Source organism: Peromyscus eremicus, chromosome 5 (genome assembly GCF_949786415.1).
Source record: "Peromyscus eremicus chromosome 5, PerEre_H2_v1, whole genome shotgun sequence".
NCBI classification, from domain to species: Eukaryota; Metazoa; Chordata; class Mammalia; order Rodentia; family Cricetidae; genus Peromyscus; species Peromyscus eremicus.
This window is the reverse complement of record NC_081420.1, coordinates 132,265,478-132,283,860: the sequence shown is the minus strand read 5'-3', so window position 1 is coordinate 132,283,860 and position 18,383 is coordinate 132,265,478. Positions and strand designations below refer to the sequence as shown.

Here is an 18,383-nt window from a genome sequence, read left to right as displayed (position 1 = left end):
ACTAAAATGGTTTCAATTAAACCAATGCCTAATGGCCAAGTAATCTCCATTTTAGTACTATGATTCTATATTAAGAAAAATACTTAAGACAAAACAACAACAAAAACAAATAAACCCACAACCCATAATTTATAACAAGACAAAACCAATGTTAGAAGTTGGTAATTCTTAAAAATTGAAAACCTTCTGGAATTCTAGTAAGGGAAGCATGATACAGATGTCCTCAGAAGACAGTAAACATATTCTATCTTGGAAAGATTCTTATGGTCCAGCAGTTCTGAAGCTACATATACAGAAGAAAAGGCACTCCAAAGCACAAGCTAAACATGCCTCCATTCTGAAGATGCCCTTGTGCACAAGCTGTGACTGAGACAGTAGAAGTAACCCAGAACCCCAAGTAGAGCAGAAGTGTACATACACCACTGACAGTGCCGTCTCTTCCACTCATGCTTTGTAGCACAGCTTTATCCAGGCCCAGTTTCAAGCTGGCTCGGTCAAACATCTCTCTCTCATAGGAGTTACGAGTTACTAATCGGTAGACTTTAACTGCTTTGTTCTGACCAATTCTGTGACAACGAGCTTGGGCCTACAGAAAATGAAAATTTATAGATTATCTTTCACAAAATGAATGTGACAGTAAACTATATACATAGAACAAGAAAGTATATGAGAAGTTTTTGATATGATGAGAAATAACTCCATAATTCAAAGTAAATTAGGTTTTAAGATTGTACTTACAAATCACTTAAGGGTTATGTTTTTAAATTAAGTTAAATCAATCAATGTATTTATTTATCTGTGTATATGTATGTGGGCAAGTGTGTGCCAAGGCACAGGTTTAGAGGTCAGAGGACAACTTTTGGGAGTTGGTTCTCTCCTACTATGTGGGTCCTGGGGATTAAATCAGACCCTTGGCAGCAAGGGTCTTTATTTACTGAACCATCTTGCTTATTAGATTATGGTATTTTAATAGTGATGTTGTTTCCAACCCTTATCAGAAATCCAAAATCCTAGCTGAATGTGGTAGTTCTTTACATCTGTAATTTCTGCATTTGGGAGGTCAGTCTGGGCTACAGTGAGTTATAGGTCAGTCTGACCACCATATGAGGAACACCAGTCTCATGCCATCCACACCACTGGCAAAGGGAAAAAAAAATACCCAAATAAACAAATCCAAAATAAACAAGAAATCATGCTGGGTGTGGTGGCATGTGCCTTTGATCCCAGCACTTGGGAAACAGAAGCAAGTGGACTGCTGTCAGCCTGGTCTAAATAGTGAGTTCCAGGCCAACCAGGGACACATAGTGAAACTTTGTGACTCAAAGTAAAATAGCATAAAATATTTAAAAATGACAATAAAAATTAAAACAAATTAAAAAAAATCTGAAATTTTCTGAGTATAAATATGACATGGTAAATAAGAGAGACATTATGTAGCCTGTAAGTGAAAAACATTGTGTCCTCTTATGCAATAATCTTTTGGTATTTGGGAAGATGTGTCTTTGCCAAGGTGCCTTCTGATTAGTTTAAAAAAATGGATAAATGGCCAATAGCTAGGCAGGACTTGTGGACAAAAAGAGAGCCCAGGGAAGAAGGAGGGCAGAGTTTCCAGCCAGATGCAGAAGAAGCATGAGATGAACATTCTGTGATGAAAAAAACGTACTGCCATGTGGTAAAATGAAGATAAGAAATATGGGAGCCAGGCGGTGGTGGCGCACACCTTTAATCCCAGCACTCAGGAGGCAGAGGCAGGCAGATCTCTGGGGTACAGAGTGAGTTCCAAGAAAGGCACAAAGCTACAGAGAAAAACCCTGTCTCAAAAAAAGAAAAAAAAAAAGAAAGAAAAAAGAAATATGAGTTAATTTAAGTTGAAAGAGCTAGTTGATAACAAGCCTAAGCTATCAGCCGAGCATTTATAATTAATAAGTCTTTGTGTGGTTATTTGGAAGCTGGCTGGTAGGACAGAAAACCCTGCCTACAGTGTCATTCAATATGAAGAGACTAATTTAATCTATGCATTGGTTTTGGATAAACTTTTGCTATTTTGAACTATATTACATAAAATGAAAGCAATTTAAAATGGTTTCTTGGTGCTGAAGAGATGGCTCTGTGGTTAAGACCACTTGTTGCTCATATAAGGTCCCATGATAATTCACAACCATTCCTAACTCCAGTTCCATAGGATCCCACACACTCTTCTGAGGGCACAGGTACCCACTTGGCAAACCTACACACACAGAGACAAAATATTCACACATAAAATAAAATATAAATAAATCTAAAGGAAGTCATCTTTTATTAAGCTTGGTATATTCTAAGTAATTTATTGTATTTCACAGCTATTCAAAGTATTACTACAATTACAGTATAATTAAGACTATCATGAATAATAAACAAATTTCACTTATAATTTGTTCTTATTCCTCATCTTGATGGGGGAATGTCTTTCTGTATTCTGTGAATATGTGTTACACTGATTGGTTGATAAATAAAGCCATTTGGGCTATGGCAAGGCAGCTTACAGGCAGGTGGGAATTTTAAAAAGAGAGATAGGCAGAAGGCCAAGAGAGACACCAGCCAGCCTCCCATGGAGTAACATGTAACAGGACGCAGGTAAAGCCATGGAACATGTGGCGATATATACATTAATAGTTATGAGCTAATTTAAGATATAAAAGACAGCTAGCAAAAGGCTTGAGTTATGGCCATGCAGTTATAATTAATATGAGCCTCTATGTGTTGTTCACTTGAGTCTAAGCGGGTGCGGGACTGAAGGGTGAGAGAGATTTGTCCCAACTGCCGGCTGGCCGGGACACAAAAAAACTTCAGCTACATCATCCCTTCCTAAATATGTATCTTCTGTAAATTCTGAGCCTCTCTGATCACTTTTTTTTTTTTTTTTTTTTTTTGGAGATGGTGTTTTCTACGTAGCCCTGGCTGTTTTCAAACTTGTGTAGACCAGGCTAGTCTTTAACTCCCAGAGTTCTGCCTGCCTCTGCCTCATAGTCCTGGGATGAAAAGCATGTGCCACCACACCCAGTCTCTGAACACTCTTAATATTGTTTATTTTGTTTATTTTATGTGTATGTTTTTGCTTGCATGTATATATGTGCACCATGTATATGCCTGGTGCCCTCAAAGGCCAGAAAAGAGTATCAGTTCCCCTGGACTGTTACAGATAGCTGTAAGCTGCCATGTGGCTGATAGAAATTAAATACAGGTCCTTTGCAAAAACAGCCAGTGATCTTACCTACTAAGCTATCGTATCATTCCCAGTCAACCCTAACATTTTAGTTCTATGAAGTTCACAGAAAACATAACTTTCAATCCTTTATTATCTATAGTATTTTGAACATGGGTATATTATGGGTCAATTTTATATATACTATATGATGCTTAGATTATATTAGGACAAACATGTACTTATGTAAAGAGAAATGAAATTCTGACATTTTAATTTTATTGTGAGTAAGTTATTGTTAGAAGTAGAGTTGAACTCTCTTATGTTTATATGATGATTTGGGGGAGCAGTGATACAACTCAAGCCTAGGATAACACCTTTTATAGGGAATCATTTTTACACTGTGAGGTGACCACACTCACATTTTATTTTTGCTCCACATATTATTTTATTGTTTTTTGTTTTGTTTTAAGTTTTTTAAGATTGGGTTTCTGTGTAGCCTTGGCTGCCCTGGAACTCACTCTCTACACCAGGCTGACCTCAAACTCAGAGATCTGCCCTCCTCTGCCTCCTGAGTGCTAGGATCAAAGGTGTGCACCCCAACCGCCAAGCCACTGAGCTTGCCTGCCACCACCTGGTTTTGTTTTGTTATTTGAGGCAATTCTCACTACATAGAATTGGCTGGCCCAGAGCTGGCTATACAGACCAAGGTGGCCTCAAATTCAGAGATCTGCCTGTTTTGGTCTCAGAAGTACTAGTATTGAAAAACAAGCACAATCATGTCTGGCCAACGCCCATATTTGAAAGAACACAAATATTATATTCACTTATTCATATATTTTCATAAGTTAGTAAGAAACACTAGAAAGTATATTTTACTATATTTTATTATTAAGTGGTAATTAAAATAGTTTCACGATGCACAGGTGTTTCTTAGAGAAACATACATTAATCTGTCTATATAAAAATAAAAGATGAGGATCACCAAAAAAAGCAGCATGATTTTTTTTTTTTTTTTTTTTTTTTTTGGTTTATTGAGACAGGGTTTCTCTGTGTAGTTTTGGTGCCTGTCCTGGATCTCACTCTGTAGACATGAATTTTTAAAAGATTACATTCCTTGTTAGTCAAGAAATTTATTACCTGGAGGTCATTTTGAGGATTCCAATCAGAATCAAAAATTATGCATGTATCAGCTGCAGTTAAGTTGATGCCCAGACCACCAGCTCGGGTACACAGGAGAAAAACGAATCGATCTGAATCAGGTTTACTAAATCGATCTATAGCTGCTTGTCGAAGATTTCCTCTGACTCTCCCATCAATCCGCTCATATAAATATCTATTCAAATGAAAAGCAGAAAGTATAAATGTTGAATGTAGTGAAAATGAAGATATGGCCAATGAATGGCAAAGTCAGCGTCCCTGTACCACACTATGTCTGCTATAAAATTAAGAAACAGCATCATAACTAGTATTTTCTACATTTGAAACACAAGGTAACATAAAGATACAAATGTCCACATTCCTAGACGCACACATAACTTTGACAAGACTACACAAGAAGCTGTGTACAATGTTCCCCACAAGACATCCTCTCAAAAGATACAGCACATCTGTAGAGGACAAGCTGGAATGCTGTACAAATCTTTATTGTCATTACACAAAGCAATCATTTTTAATTTCTCTTATCCTTCCCCATTTAACATTTAATTTTTTTAACAATTTATTTTTATTTTATGTGCATTGGTGTTTTGCTTGCATGTACTCATATCTTGGAGTTACAGACAGTTGCAAGCCGCTATGTGGGTGCTGGGAATCAAACACAGGTCCTCTATAAGAGCAGCCAGTGCTCACAACCACTGAGCCATCTCTCCAGTTCCTAACATTCAATTTTTTAATTGCAAGATATCAAATATTTCTCATTTCAGAAACTATCACAGGAATTTAAATAGTATTCATTTGCCATACTTCTTTTGGTTTTCTCTATATATTTCTTAGTGTTTCAGTATAAAACAGAGCATAATTTGTAATGTTACTTGTAGTTTCAAAAACAAAAACAAAACCGCAGAATTTTCCATGAAATTCATTACTTGAAATATTTGAAAGCTGTTTGCACAGATTTATGTCCTCATATATTCTTTATATAAGGCAATAAAGAAAATATATAAGGGGCTAGAGAGATGGCCCTACAGTTAAGAGCTCTTGCTGCTCTTTGAGAAGACCCAGGTTCGATTCTCAGCAGTCACATCCATATCAGGTGGCTCACAACTGCCTCTAACTTCCAGTGCCAGGGTATCTAACTCCCTCTGGCCTCCTTCGGCACCTGCACACATGTAGTGCACATAAATGTACACAGACACAGATGTATACACATGAATGATAAATAAATATTCAAAAAAAGAAAATGTAAGAATTTTTAGGAGCAATATTGTGATGCAATGATCTTAAATGGTATAAAATTGAGAGAGCAATACACATTTTAGTATGAATTCACAGAAGTGGAAATACTGGTCAGAAACGCAAGGCCTCAGGTTCAAACCACAGTAATGCAAAGGAGAAAAGAAAGTCATAACGGAGCGTGGAAGATTTTTTCAGTTGGAAAAGTACTTGCTATGCACATAATAGGACCTAAGTTTTGATCCTCAGTATCCATGTCAAAGTGATATCCAGGAATAGTGGCTTGTACCTGTGATCAGGGCTAGGAGGAGAAGAGAGGAGGATTCTTGGGCTCACAAGCCAGCCATTCTAGACAATCAGTGAGCTCCAGGTATCAACATACACACATACATCACATACATAATATACACACATGACACAAAGTAACAGCAATAAAAATAAACTACATAATCGTATAATATGAATGAATATGAGACCTTACTAAGATAAAGTGATAGAAATCTTTCATATTAAAATCAACAGTTAAAATTTCTGATTTCCTATTATAATATATTGATAAGAGATTGAATCTCTAATAGTCTCATAAAATATCCTATGTGTGTTTTATTTATTTATATAAATATTAAGTTAATGAGATATTGTTTTATTGTCATGAATTAAAAACTAAAATGGAATAACAAACTCATATTAAACAAACCAGAAAAGATAAAAATATAAACAAATTAGATAGAGCATATAAGAGCAATTTATAAGTTCTAATTATAGCAACAAAATAAAATAGAAATAAAAACATTATACCAAAGTTTTGAATCAGGTAAAAGACACAGTATGCTTTCGTACCTTTTATGGATGAGATAGTCTTCCAGGATGTCAAGGCAGCGCACCATCTGAGAGAAGATAAGCACTTTATGGCCTCCTGCTTTCATTTTGGGAAGTAACTTATCGATAAGGACCAATTTACCAGCAGACTGGATCATTGCTTGCAGATGAAAATCAGAAGCAGATGGATTGTATGTATCTCGAAATTCTCCAAGTATTTTCTCCTCAGCACCTATCAGAGAAAGATGATATAATCAGGCAATTTCCAGCTGCTTTACTTTAAATCAGAGTTGGTGCTCTTCTATACTTCTGTAATATACAACTTTCTAGTGGCAACTACATGGCTATTATTAGAATTATTTCAGTTTGTGTCTATTCCCCCACCAACATGACATTGTTAATTTCACTGAAGATACAATGTCTTACGAGTCTTTTAAAATCTTTATATAGGTTTTTCTTTAGTAAATAGTAAATGCGTGCTTCTAGGAAAGAATGAACAAAACTATGGGCCTGCAGCATACGGTGACTCATGGGAAGCTGAAGTAGGAAGACTGCTTGTGCGTTTGTCCCAGCCAGGCACTACCGAGTGAGACCTTACCTCCTACCCAACCCCAAGTCACCCCCAAACCAAAACTAAACAAAGCAATCAAGAAAACCCAACAAAATCAAAATAAATAAGAACAACTGTGGTCCTAACCCAAGGGAAAAAATGCACACACTTTTAAACATGCACATATATAAACACACACACACATTTTTCTTTTATTTTTTTTTTGTTTGAAACAGGGTTTCTCTGCATAGTCTTGGCTGTCCTGGAACCTGAAGGAATTCTCTAAGACAGATATAATCTGTCACAGTCTAATCTTGTGACATGGTGTGCTCAAAGTAGACTACAGCAAAAGTCACACTACCTTTGACATTGAGACACTCATAGGCCCTCAGAACAGCATGAGAAAATAATAACACTGGGACAGCTGCAAAAGGGGTGCTTTGCTTACTTATTGAGTACTATTTGTTGGAAAGAAAGATGTCTGTTGCAACTCTCCTTAGCTACCTTTGATAAGATATGGATGATTACAGCATTTCCTGAGCTCCATCATGGTATTGACCAAGTTAGGTACATTAGTTTGTCCAGCTCCTTTGGATAAAAATGAGAAGTTCTTCTCTAAAATAGCCCTATAGTATTTCTTTTGAATGTTGGTAAGCTCTACTTCAATAATAGTCTCTTCCTTAGGTGCCAATTTCTTTTCCACATCTTCTTTTAATCGTCTCAGCATCATTGGTTTAAGGATAGCCTGAAGTTTTTGTACCTGAATAAAAAAAAAAATCATAACAGAAATATATGAAGTACCAGTACACTTCAATTAACCATAGAATGTAACTATAACAAAAGATTTAAAAAAAAAAATAGAATACCTGTTCCTCTGTTTTCAGATCTCCAAATTCTTGCATAAATGTTGATTCAGAGGGAAACCTTAAAGGTTCAAGAAAGTGAAGAAGGCTGAACAGTTCTTCAACTGTATTTTGGAGAGGAGTGCCAGTCAAGAGCACCTTGTGTTCCTACAGAAAACAAGAAATTAAATGGAAGCTGATATAGGTTATCACACGTTCACTGTATTACAAGGAAGTAGTTTCTGACTATAATATTCAAAAATGATTAAAATGCAACAATATCCCCAAGATATTAAACAATGTATTACCCAGTCAATTAAACTCTTTACCAATCTTGCAATTTATCACTTTCTATATTATTTTCACCTATTCGTACCTGGAAAAGTTCTTTTTTTTATTTATTTAAAAAAACATTTGGAGAAACATAATTTAGGTGTTTTTAAAAACAAAAAGGTTATTTGTCTCTTTGTACTCGATCATTAATTAATTAAGCAAATGGTTGACGGTAATATGCTTCTAACTATAGAATGCAATCAAATTTTAAGAGAAAAGGAGAACATTTTAATAACATATTTAAAATTTGATTTGATAATAATTTTAAATCCATGTGTATATATATTCATATTTCCACATAAATATCTGATAAGAACTGGTCTCAAAAGACAGACAAATGTAAATATTGGGATACAGAGTTGAATTGGGTGTCCACATACATAAGTGAAAAAAAGGGGCACTTTAATTTTTATTGTACGTGGTTCTCGCTTATTTGTTCAAGTACTAAAGTACTAATTATGTGACAGTAACTAAAAATAAAAATATTTCAAACATTTGCATTTAAAAGAAGCAAACATCAAACAATAATATGTCCTTAAGAACCTCTATTATCATTACAGCCAATACCATGAACATATAAGGGTGGTTTTTGGGTTGATGAGAGGGCTCAGAGGGTAAAGGACTTTGCAGCCAAGCTTATTGACCTGAGTTTGATCCCCAGATCCACATGATGGAAGAACTGACTTCTCCAGGTTGTTCTCTGTACCATGGAGAAAAACAGGCTTGAGTTTTTCTATCATAACTGATATGAAAACTTTGGCGAAATGGCTTCTTTTTAAATTCTTTCTTATAATTATACCATTTCTCCATTCCCTCTCCTCCAGTCAAAACCTACGATTTGCCCTCCATGCTCTTTTTCAAATTCATGGCCTCTTTTTCATTATGCATAAGTATAACTTGCTCCGTCTGCACAATGCTGCTTGTGTGCATGTTTCCAGAGCTGACCAGTTGGCACTGGACAACCAATTGCTGTGTTCTTCCCTGGAGGAGACTATTTCTTCCACCTGAGCATTCCTTAGTTGCCTCTACTTCTCTGTATAGGTTGAGGCCTAGGATCCTTCCCCATCCACTTGCTCAGCACATGTTTAGGAAGTCATATTGGTACGGCTCCATCAGTGTAGCTCTGACATTACTAGGAGATACAGTCTTACAGCAAACTCCCTGTTCCTCTGGCTCTTAAAATTTTTCCAACCCCTCTTCCACAATGATCCCAGAGCCTCAAATTCAGGAGTTCTATTGTAGACTTATCGCTTTGGGGGCTTGGCTCCATAACTCTGCATTTTGATTCGTTATGGTTTTCTATAAAGGTTTCTATCTCTTGCAAAGGGAAGTTTACTTGATGTGGAGTGAGAAAGAGCTTCTTAATTGAGGAATTTAAGGTTTGAAATTTCGTGGCCTTATTTTCTTTTCACTAGTACATAGCTACAGGGTTATTCTTTTCATTTTATTGTATGTGTGTGTGTTTTACATGAATGTATGTGTATCACATGCAGGCCTGGTGCTACAGAGGCTAGAATAGGATGCAGGATGCCCTAGAACTAGAGGTACTGATGGTTGTGAGCCATGTTAACTGGTGCTGTTAACTGAACCAAGGTCCTCCATAAGAAAAACTGTGGTGATATATTGTGTACCCTAGTAAAGCTTACCTAGAGATCAGAGGACAGAGCCAGCCACTAAATAAGACATAGAAGTCAGGCAGTGGTGGCACACACCTTTAATTCCAGGAAGTAATATGGCAAGACACAAAAAGGTATATAAGGTGTGAAGAAAGAGAAACTCGCTCTCTTTAGGGTGAGGATTTCGTAGAGGTAAGAACTAGTGACTGGCTGCTCTGCTCCTCTGATCTTTCAGCCTTCACCCTGATATCTGGCTCTGGATTTTTTATTAAAAGACCGTCTAAGATTCGAACAAAATCTGGCATCCAACTTGGGGCAGCAACAAGTCCTCTTAACTGTTGAGCCATCTCTCCAGGCCCTCATCTTTTAATTTTATAAATAATTAAATCTGGTCTTAGAAAGTGGTATGGTGGGGCTAGAGAGATGGCTCGGCGGTTAAGAGCACTGATTGCTCTTCCAGAGGATCTAGGTTTCCAGCATCCACATGGCAGCTCACACCAGTCTGTAACTCCAAGACTGACACCCTCACACAGACAGGCAAACCACCAATACAAATAAAATAAAAATAAATAAGTTATTAGGGGCTGGAGAGATGGCTTAGTGTTTAAGAGCACTTGCTGCTCTTCCAGAGGTCCTGAGTTCAATTCCCAGCAATCACATGGTGGTTCACAATCATCTACAGTGGGATCTGATGCCCTCTTCAGGCAAAAATTCAATAGAGCACTCAATACATAAAAAAATAAATAAATCTTTTTTAAAAAAGTGATATAGCTTATAACATATGCTAATTAAGGCAAAATAAACAAAATACCTCAATTAGATATTGATAGATATCTATTGTAAGATAGAATTAAAAACACTAATTCTATGCCAGATAGTTGTGGCACACACCTTTAATTCTAGCACTTGGGAAGCAGAGGCAGATGGATCTCTGAGTTTGAGGCAAGCCTGGTCTACACAGTGAGTTCCAGGACAGCCAGGGCTACACAGAGAAACCCTATTTTGAAAACCCAAAATGAAAAAACAAACCAACCAAACTAACAAAAAACCCTACAATTCTATAAAATTTGAAAATGATGTTTTAGCACTAGTTTTGAATCTTCTTGGTCCTTGACTATATAGTTAGGAAACTAAGTACAAATGCTACTTTAAGTTACTTACCAGATTCATGAGTTTCAGACCCTCCAGAAGTTTACAATTTTTATTTTTTAACCTGTGCGCCTCATCAATTATCACACACCGCCATTCAATTGCATTAAGTTCTCCACAGCCCCCAAGAATCATTTCAAAGGTAGTGATGATTGCTTGGAATCGGTAAGCTCCTCGAATGATGCGCCCCTAGAAATTACCAAATACAATACACTGGTAGAATGTCTTAATTTCACTTTTTATTCCTATTAAATGGCATAAAAAGTATTAATAAAATTTGCTATAAACTATTTCTTTTCATTGACAGTTTTACACATGTAGACACTTAAAAAGAGTTTCATTATTTGAAATATATTAGATGGCGGTTCAATGACACTATCAAAAAATCCATACTTATGGGGCTGGCTAGCTCTGCAAGCTTGAGAACCACAGTTCAATTCCTAGCACCTATATAAAAAGCTTGCTCAGTCTGCTTAGTGTTGTTTCACCAGGCAAGAGTAGTCAGGATGAGGCCTGGGGATAGAAGCCCACTGAATCTAGCTGAATTGAGCTCCAGGACAAAGAGAAACTCTATCTCCATAAGTAGATAGAGTTCCTGGGGATGACACCCAAGGTTGTGTTCCAGCTTTCACATGCTATGTACATGTACACACACACACACACACACACACATTGTGGGATAATCTTTTTTTTTTTTTTTTTTTTTTTTTTGGTTTTTCAAGACAGGGTTTCTCTGTGTAGCTTTGCGCCTCTCCTGGAACTCACTTGGTAGCCCAGGCTGGCCTCGAACTCAGAGATCCACCTGGCTCTGCCTCCCGAGTGCTGGGATTAAAGGCGTGCGCCACCACCGCCCGGCTTGATAATCTTTTTGTAAACTGTGAAGATGTGTCTATTTTACCTCACCTGCTTAAAGCACCTTCTGATTGGTTTAGTCAAGAGTGGCTAATAGCTAGGCAGGAGAGGATAGACAAGACTTCCAGGGAGAGAGAGAAACTCAGGAGAAGAATCAGACAGACAGAGATTAACCAGCAAGATGGGGAGGAATTTGGATATACCGTATGGAGGAGAGGTAACGAGCCATGTGACAGAACATAGATTAATATATTGGGTTAATTTAAGTTATAACAGCTAATTGGGAACAAGCCTACAGTAAGGCCAAGATTTCATAATAATACATCTCCATGTCACTGTGTGAGAGCTGGCAGTCCAAAAGACCTGTGTTACACACACACACACACACAAAAAAAAACACACACACACAAACACAGAGCATGCCTACACATGTGTATTATTTAAACATACATCCAAGTAAGTATATCCTAGTAAAATGTCTCAAGAAAAAAACTGAGGCCAAAAGCCAGGTGGTGGCGGTGCATGCCTCTGATCTCAGCACTCAGGAGGCAGAAGCAGGCAGATCTCTGAGTTGGAGGTCAGTCTGGTCTACAGAGCAAGTTCAAAGATAGCCAGGGCTACACAAAGAAACCCTGTCTTGAAAAAACAAAACAAAACAAAAACCAACAAAAAAGAATTTGAGGCCAGGTGTGGTGGCATATATCTTTAATCTGAGCACAGAGAAGGTAAAGGCAGGTAGATCTCTATGGGTTAAAAGCCAGCCGGGTCTACATAATGAGTCCCAGATCATCCAAGGCTCCATAGTAACACTGTTTCAGGGGTAGGGAGGGGTGAGGGGAGATTAAGCCAACTTAAAAACTGATCATTATAAATTCTGGCCAAAGCATCTAGAAACTGATAGGTAGGCTTTATTCACAACAAGAAGCTAGCAAGGGATTTGATAAGATTATGAATTTGTGGCTGCTGAAGTGAAATGATCTAAAGATGCCCAGCCAAGGACAGGATCACAGGAACCATTAAAAGTGTTGTCAGAAGTGGCCAGGTCTGATATATCTTGAAGGAAGCGGCAACAGGTCTCTTAAGTTACAGGTGTGGAATGAGACATGGAGAAGACTCAAAACTTTACTTTAGAGCAGTGGTCTCAAACCATAGGCCACGACCCTACAGGGGTCATATATCAGATATCCTGCATACCAGATGTTTATATTATGATTCATAATAGTAACAAAATCAAGCTATGAAGTAGCAGCAAAATAATTTTATGGTTGGTGTCACCACACCACGAGGAACTGTATCAAAGGGTCACAGCATTAGGAAGGTTGAGACCCACTCATCTAGAGCTTTGGCTTGAACAGTCAGATTGTAGAGCTGTTGTTCACTAACTTAAGGAAGCTAATGATCATGGTCCTGTACATGTTAAGTTTGAGATATGCATTAGCTATGTGCAAATGGAGATGGTAACTAGGGTGCTGTAAAATAGGATCAAGTCTAAGAATCTAATAATTCTAAGTGCAAGTGAGACACGAACTCTTACGTATTAAAAGAAGTTAAGAATTGTGTCTTCTTATTTAGTTTTACTTTCAGTTTGTTTGTAGTTTAGCTCATACTGGTTTTACACACTGTCCACTAACTTAGACAGCAGCTCCAGTAGAGTATTACTACCATAGGTACAAAGTACAAATTCATGGCATTTATAAGGCCTTGAAAACAGGATACATATTATAACCAGGGCTCTTGGGTCCGATTAATAACAGTTTTGCTATGTTCTTTTACTGTAATCCACTAATTTCTTTATGACTCATTTCACTTAAGTATAAAGCTGATTTAATAAAATCTATTTTACAAGGTTACAATTATAAAGATTAAGTAAAAGAGAATATGTAAATTGTTTAAAAGAATGCTTGACACACAGTAAATAATTATTTATAGATATTATTTCCTTATGCTACTCTTTCCTGAGTAAAATATTTAGCAAGGATTTGTGACTACTATAACTCTTAAGCTATTCAAAAATATTAAAAACCGAAGGAAATATCCAACTAATTTATTAAAATATATTCATGAGTCTTAACTCTAAAAGTTGTACCTGTATTTATTTTATAGTACAGATCTATTTCGTTCATTATGAGTCATTTTGAAATTAAAAATCTCCTGATAGAGAAGGGAGGGGCTTGGTCCTGCCTCGACTGAATGTACCAGACATAGCAGTCCCCCCATGGGAGACCTTACCCTGTTGGAAGAGGGGATAAGAGAGGATTCTATGGTTGGTATGTAAAATGAATAAACAAAATTTTAAAAAAATCTCTTCAGCTAATATTTTGGAAACTTTAACAATCATAAAATATAATATTTGATATATGGCATTCACTTTATTATACATCAAAAATCTCTTGGCTTTGGGCTATATACTAAACTATGTTATTTGTATTAAAGTTACAGCTTAGATAAAATAAACCTCTTAATGTCTCACAATTTTAGTTGTGTTTTCTCAAAAAGTGAATCCAGAAGCTAGGCACGGGAGCATAGGCCTTTAATTCCAGTACTTGGAAGCTTCAAGTGGAAAGACTCCCATGAGTTTAAGGACAGCCTGAGTTATACAGCAAGGCTCCTATCTATCTATCTATCTATCTATCTATCTATCTATCTATCTATCTCTCTCTATATATATATATATATGTATATACATATTTTGGTTTTTTCGAGACAGGGTTTCTCTGTGTAGCTTTGCGCCTTTTTTCCTGGAACTCACTTGGTAGCCCAGGCTGGCCTCGAACTCACAGAGATCCGCCTGGCTCTGCCTCTCGAGTGCTGGAATTAAAGGTGTGTGCCACCACCGCCCGGCTATTTTAAAAAAAAAAAAAAAAAGGCGCCAGGCAGCGGTGGCACATGCCAGGCGATCTCTGTGAGTTCGAGGCCAGCCTGATCTATAGAGCGAGATCCAAGACAGGCAGCAAAAACTACACAGAGAAACCTTGTCTTGTGGGGGGGGAAAGTTATGCATTTTTTTTTTTTATGAAACATAGACTTTATAATTCTGCACTTGTTTGATAAGGGATAATATACTATGTAAGGGAATCAAACTAGAATCCCAGATGCCACAGAGTATAAAAGTACAAAAGAATCAGTTTTTGATATAGCTAAGAAATAAAAGATTGTATTTATGCTCAATTTCACACACGTGCAATAGTTTCAACTTTGTAAGCGGGAGGAAAAGTGATGCCATACAAACAAATCTGGCTATCTCATTCATTCATTCTCAGCAGGAAATCTAACAGAAAATCAGCTATAATTGGAAGCAAAAGCACAAGGCTACGCACACTCTCTTGCTTTGACTTCTACTGCCATCATATGGCCATAGTGCAGAGTAATTATTTTAGGACAAAGTGATAAATGAGAGGAAAGATATTAGGTGCTACTTAGGTAGCCAGCCAAACCTGTTCCAATTAAAAAGTGTAATTTTATTTACTGATTTTTCTTTTTACTTCTGAATGAAGTTTTTTATCAGAAAAATTCATATTAACATTGAAGACCACAACTTGGAATTCTATGTCTTCCAGTTTGTCCTGTCTCTGTCTCTGTGTCGCCCGTGTTCAGAGGGAATCATACAAGCTAGGCAGGTGTGTTCCTGTGGAGATTCCCCTGCCAGCCTACAAACCAAATTAAACGAAAAACTCTACAATCAAACTATACTGAATCTTAGTCTCGCTTCAAACTGCATTTAACGTTATCCCAGTCACCAAAGAGTAAGTGCTTAAGAGAGGGTAGTGGAGGAACAAGAGGGTAGTCGAAGACAGTTATATCAAGAAATAACATATATTTAAATGGAATTAGAAAAATAAAATAAATTATTATAGCTAAAAAATTATACACAAAAATCAATTTATACATTTATAGTGTATAAATTTATACAATGCTATAGTGAACTAGAAATAGTAAACTGGCTTTAGAAATTGCTTTTGAAGTACTAAATCTATCACAATATAAATACGAATGAGCTTAACATAAGAGTTAAGTATGCAATTAAAATCTGTATCAAATTGTAAATTGTTAACATTTAATACAGTCTTATTTAGCTGTGATCTTTTAAAAAAAATAAACAAAATCAGTAATAACACACCTGTGAATCCCTGAAGTACATCTCATATTGCTGTATCATCTGTCTGCTAATCAAGCTCCCGTGATAAACCACAACATTGATATCAGTCCACGTACGGAATTCTCTTTCCCAGTTTGCAATGGTAGAAAGTGGTGCAATAATCAGGAAAGGTCCTCTAATACCAGTCAGAAGGATTTCATAGAGAAATGTAATTGACTGAATGGTTTTGCCAAGACCCATTTCATCTGCTAAAATGCAGTTTCGTCTGAAATAAATAAATATATTATCCATGCATACTTTTCACAAAGCATCAGGCTTTTCTGAATTCTATTATTTTTAAAGATAAATATACAAAAAGAAGCAAAGATCCCATGAAAGTACATGCATTTATAAAAACACAAAAAGTTGCTAAAGCAGAGTAAGCTCAAGATTACAATTTTATTATAATCCTGTAAGGGAACACTAAAGATTTTTATAGCACCAAATAAAGATATTGCCGGGTAAGTGTTTGATTTTAAGAGTGAGAAGGTAAGAGCAAGGCATGTCAAATATTCAGGAAGCATTTATTAAACACCTTCTATTATCTCAAGATAGTATTAGAGATGCAAATACATAAATAAGTAGTCGTGCATTGTGCTATTTTAGAAGAACAAATTCAGCCCTGTCTGTCATCTGTGGCTTTGTGTTAAAAAAGCCTACATAGCTTGCAAAACAAGCAGACAAACAAACAAAAAATCAAATAACCAGATAACTAAGTCTTTCCTCTATATAGTCTGATTCAGGGTGTATGGAATAAAATCTAAGCAGTTGCAGTTTCTAAAATAAATTCCACAGATGGTTTTGATATGTGGCCAGTGAAGAATAAACAGCAAATGTTTTTATGGAAATTCACAGGGATATGACAATATATAATAAACCGGCTAGAACAAAGGAGAAAGCTTCAGGTCAGTTTTTGGTAAGATTTTTCAAAGGGCAAAGCGAAGTATCAGATGTACAAAAAAAAAAAAAAAAGTTCCAACTAGGAGACGAACAGTTGCTTAACATGATCAACAAGGGGAAGGAGAAGGAAGGAGAGGTTAGTAAAGCCATGAATAGAAGAGATTAGACAGTATTCTGTTACACAAAGTCAGGCACTAACAATTTTTTAAAAATACAATAGAATTAAGTTTGTATTGTAAGCTTTACTCCACTGCTATGGTAGAAAACAGAGAGTAAAGTACTAGAAGTTTGGGCCTAGTTGACAAGGTACTATAATAATACAGGGAAGAAAGTTCAGGCACAGGAACTAAAGTAGTAGTTAAGGCAGAACATGCCAAAGTTACCATGACTTGGCCTTATTCACCAACTACATGTATGGGGTAATAGCCAGACTTGAGTTTAAGTGAGTAAATGAAATGTGTCATTATTAACCATGTAGGAAATATGGGAAAGAACAAGTCTGATATGTAGAAAATAGAAAGTAAGATCAATTTCAAGTCAGTTACATATCAAAAGAAACTGTTGGATCACATATTCAAGTAGCTAAAGACAAAAAATATGGGGTCATAGTTCAAGGCCTTAGGGATAAAGTTATAGAGCCATTAAAATATTGGCTAGTCTAAATGGGGAAGGGGTAGCATGTTGAGATGGCTAAGGGAGAAAAAGTATGGAATCAGAGAAATGAATTAAAGATAAAAATCTCGGGCATGAAGGAAAAAGTAACAGATAAACTATAGAAGAGGAACCAGCAAACTGCTGAAGGAAGAATCACAGAGATGCTGAAGATCTTGGAGTCACACTGTAGAAGGGGTTGAAATTAAGAATGGGAAGAAAGTTTAAAGGAAGAAATGGCAATTTGTATATATTTAACACAGGAGAGGGGAATTGGAGGTTAAGAATATTCCATTAATTAGGAAATTTCAGAGAAACTACTGAAACAAAGTCCAAAGGTGGATATAGAGAAACATGCCTGTAAACCTTATGGGACTAATACAGAGGGACTATCATGAATTTGAGGCTAGCCTGGTCTACACAGTGAATTTCAGACCAACATAGTCTATTGAGTAAACCACAAACAATAGAAATCTGGACTGTAACAGACTGAAAAGAAAACTGGGGCTGAGGAAGTGAACGGGGAGCTCTAGTTTAGCACAGAACACACAAAGGGGCCTTGAGGTAGTCAGTAGGAAAAGCAGTTTTCTATTTCAGTTTTATAAATAAATGCCCAAATAGATAGATTTAGGTAGAAAAGTTTCCCAGCATAGCCTGAAGATATTAAAGAGGAGAGCTTACTGAAGACTGGACTACAAGACAGCCTGAAGAGTTGTGACACATGAGGTCAGAGCTATGAAGGGCTGAATTTGAGAAGTGTTAGAAGAATTGGACATGAAAGCAGGCAAGAATTTGAGAATTTGAAGCTTATTGTCTCTGGTTTCTTCATGAAGCAGTCACATACAGAGAGTAACCAGAACAAAGTATGACAAGGAGTTAGAGGAAAATGGTGAAAGTTTAAAGCAGGCAATATAAAAATGTACAGGGGTACTAAAGAACAAAGACAATTTAAAAATGTTTT

The 18,383-nt window shown here is 36.6% G+C and overlaps 1 protein-coding gene across 6 annotated transcripts in view; it reads right to left on the bottom strand.

Annotated features, from left to right (window-relative positions):
• Chd9 (chromodomain helicase DNA binding protein 9) overlaps nucleotides 1–18,383 on the bottom strand; it is a 151,701-nt gene that overhangs the window by 56,045 nt on the left and 77,273 nt on the right. For all 6 annotated transcript variants that reach the window (XM_059264532.1, XM_059264535.1, XM_059264536.1 and 3 more), the window contains 7 exons: nucleotides 15,854–16,097; nucleotides 10,897–11,073; nucleotides 7,811–7,954; nucleotides 7,449–7,704; nucleotides 6,416–6,626; nucleotides 4,322–4,517; nucleotides 419–586 (listed from right to left, as the gene is read on the bottom strand). In XM_059264532.1, coding sequence (XP_059120515.1) covers nucleotides 419–586; nucleotides 4,322–4,517; nucleotides 6,416–6,626; nucleotides 7,449–7,704; nucleotides 7,811–7,954; nucleotides 10,897–11,073; nucleotides 15,854–16,097 — 1,396 coding nt within the window. The remainder of the gene's footprint in view (nucleotides 1–418; nucleotides 587–4,321; nucleotides 4,518–6,415; nucleotides 6,627–7,448; nucleotides 7,705–7,810; nucleotides 7,955–10,896; nucleotides 11,074–15,853; nucleotides 16,098–18,383) is intronic.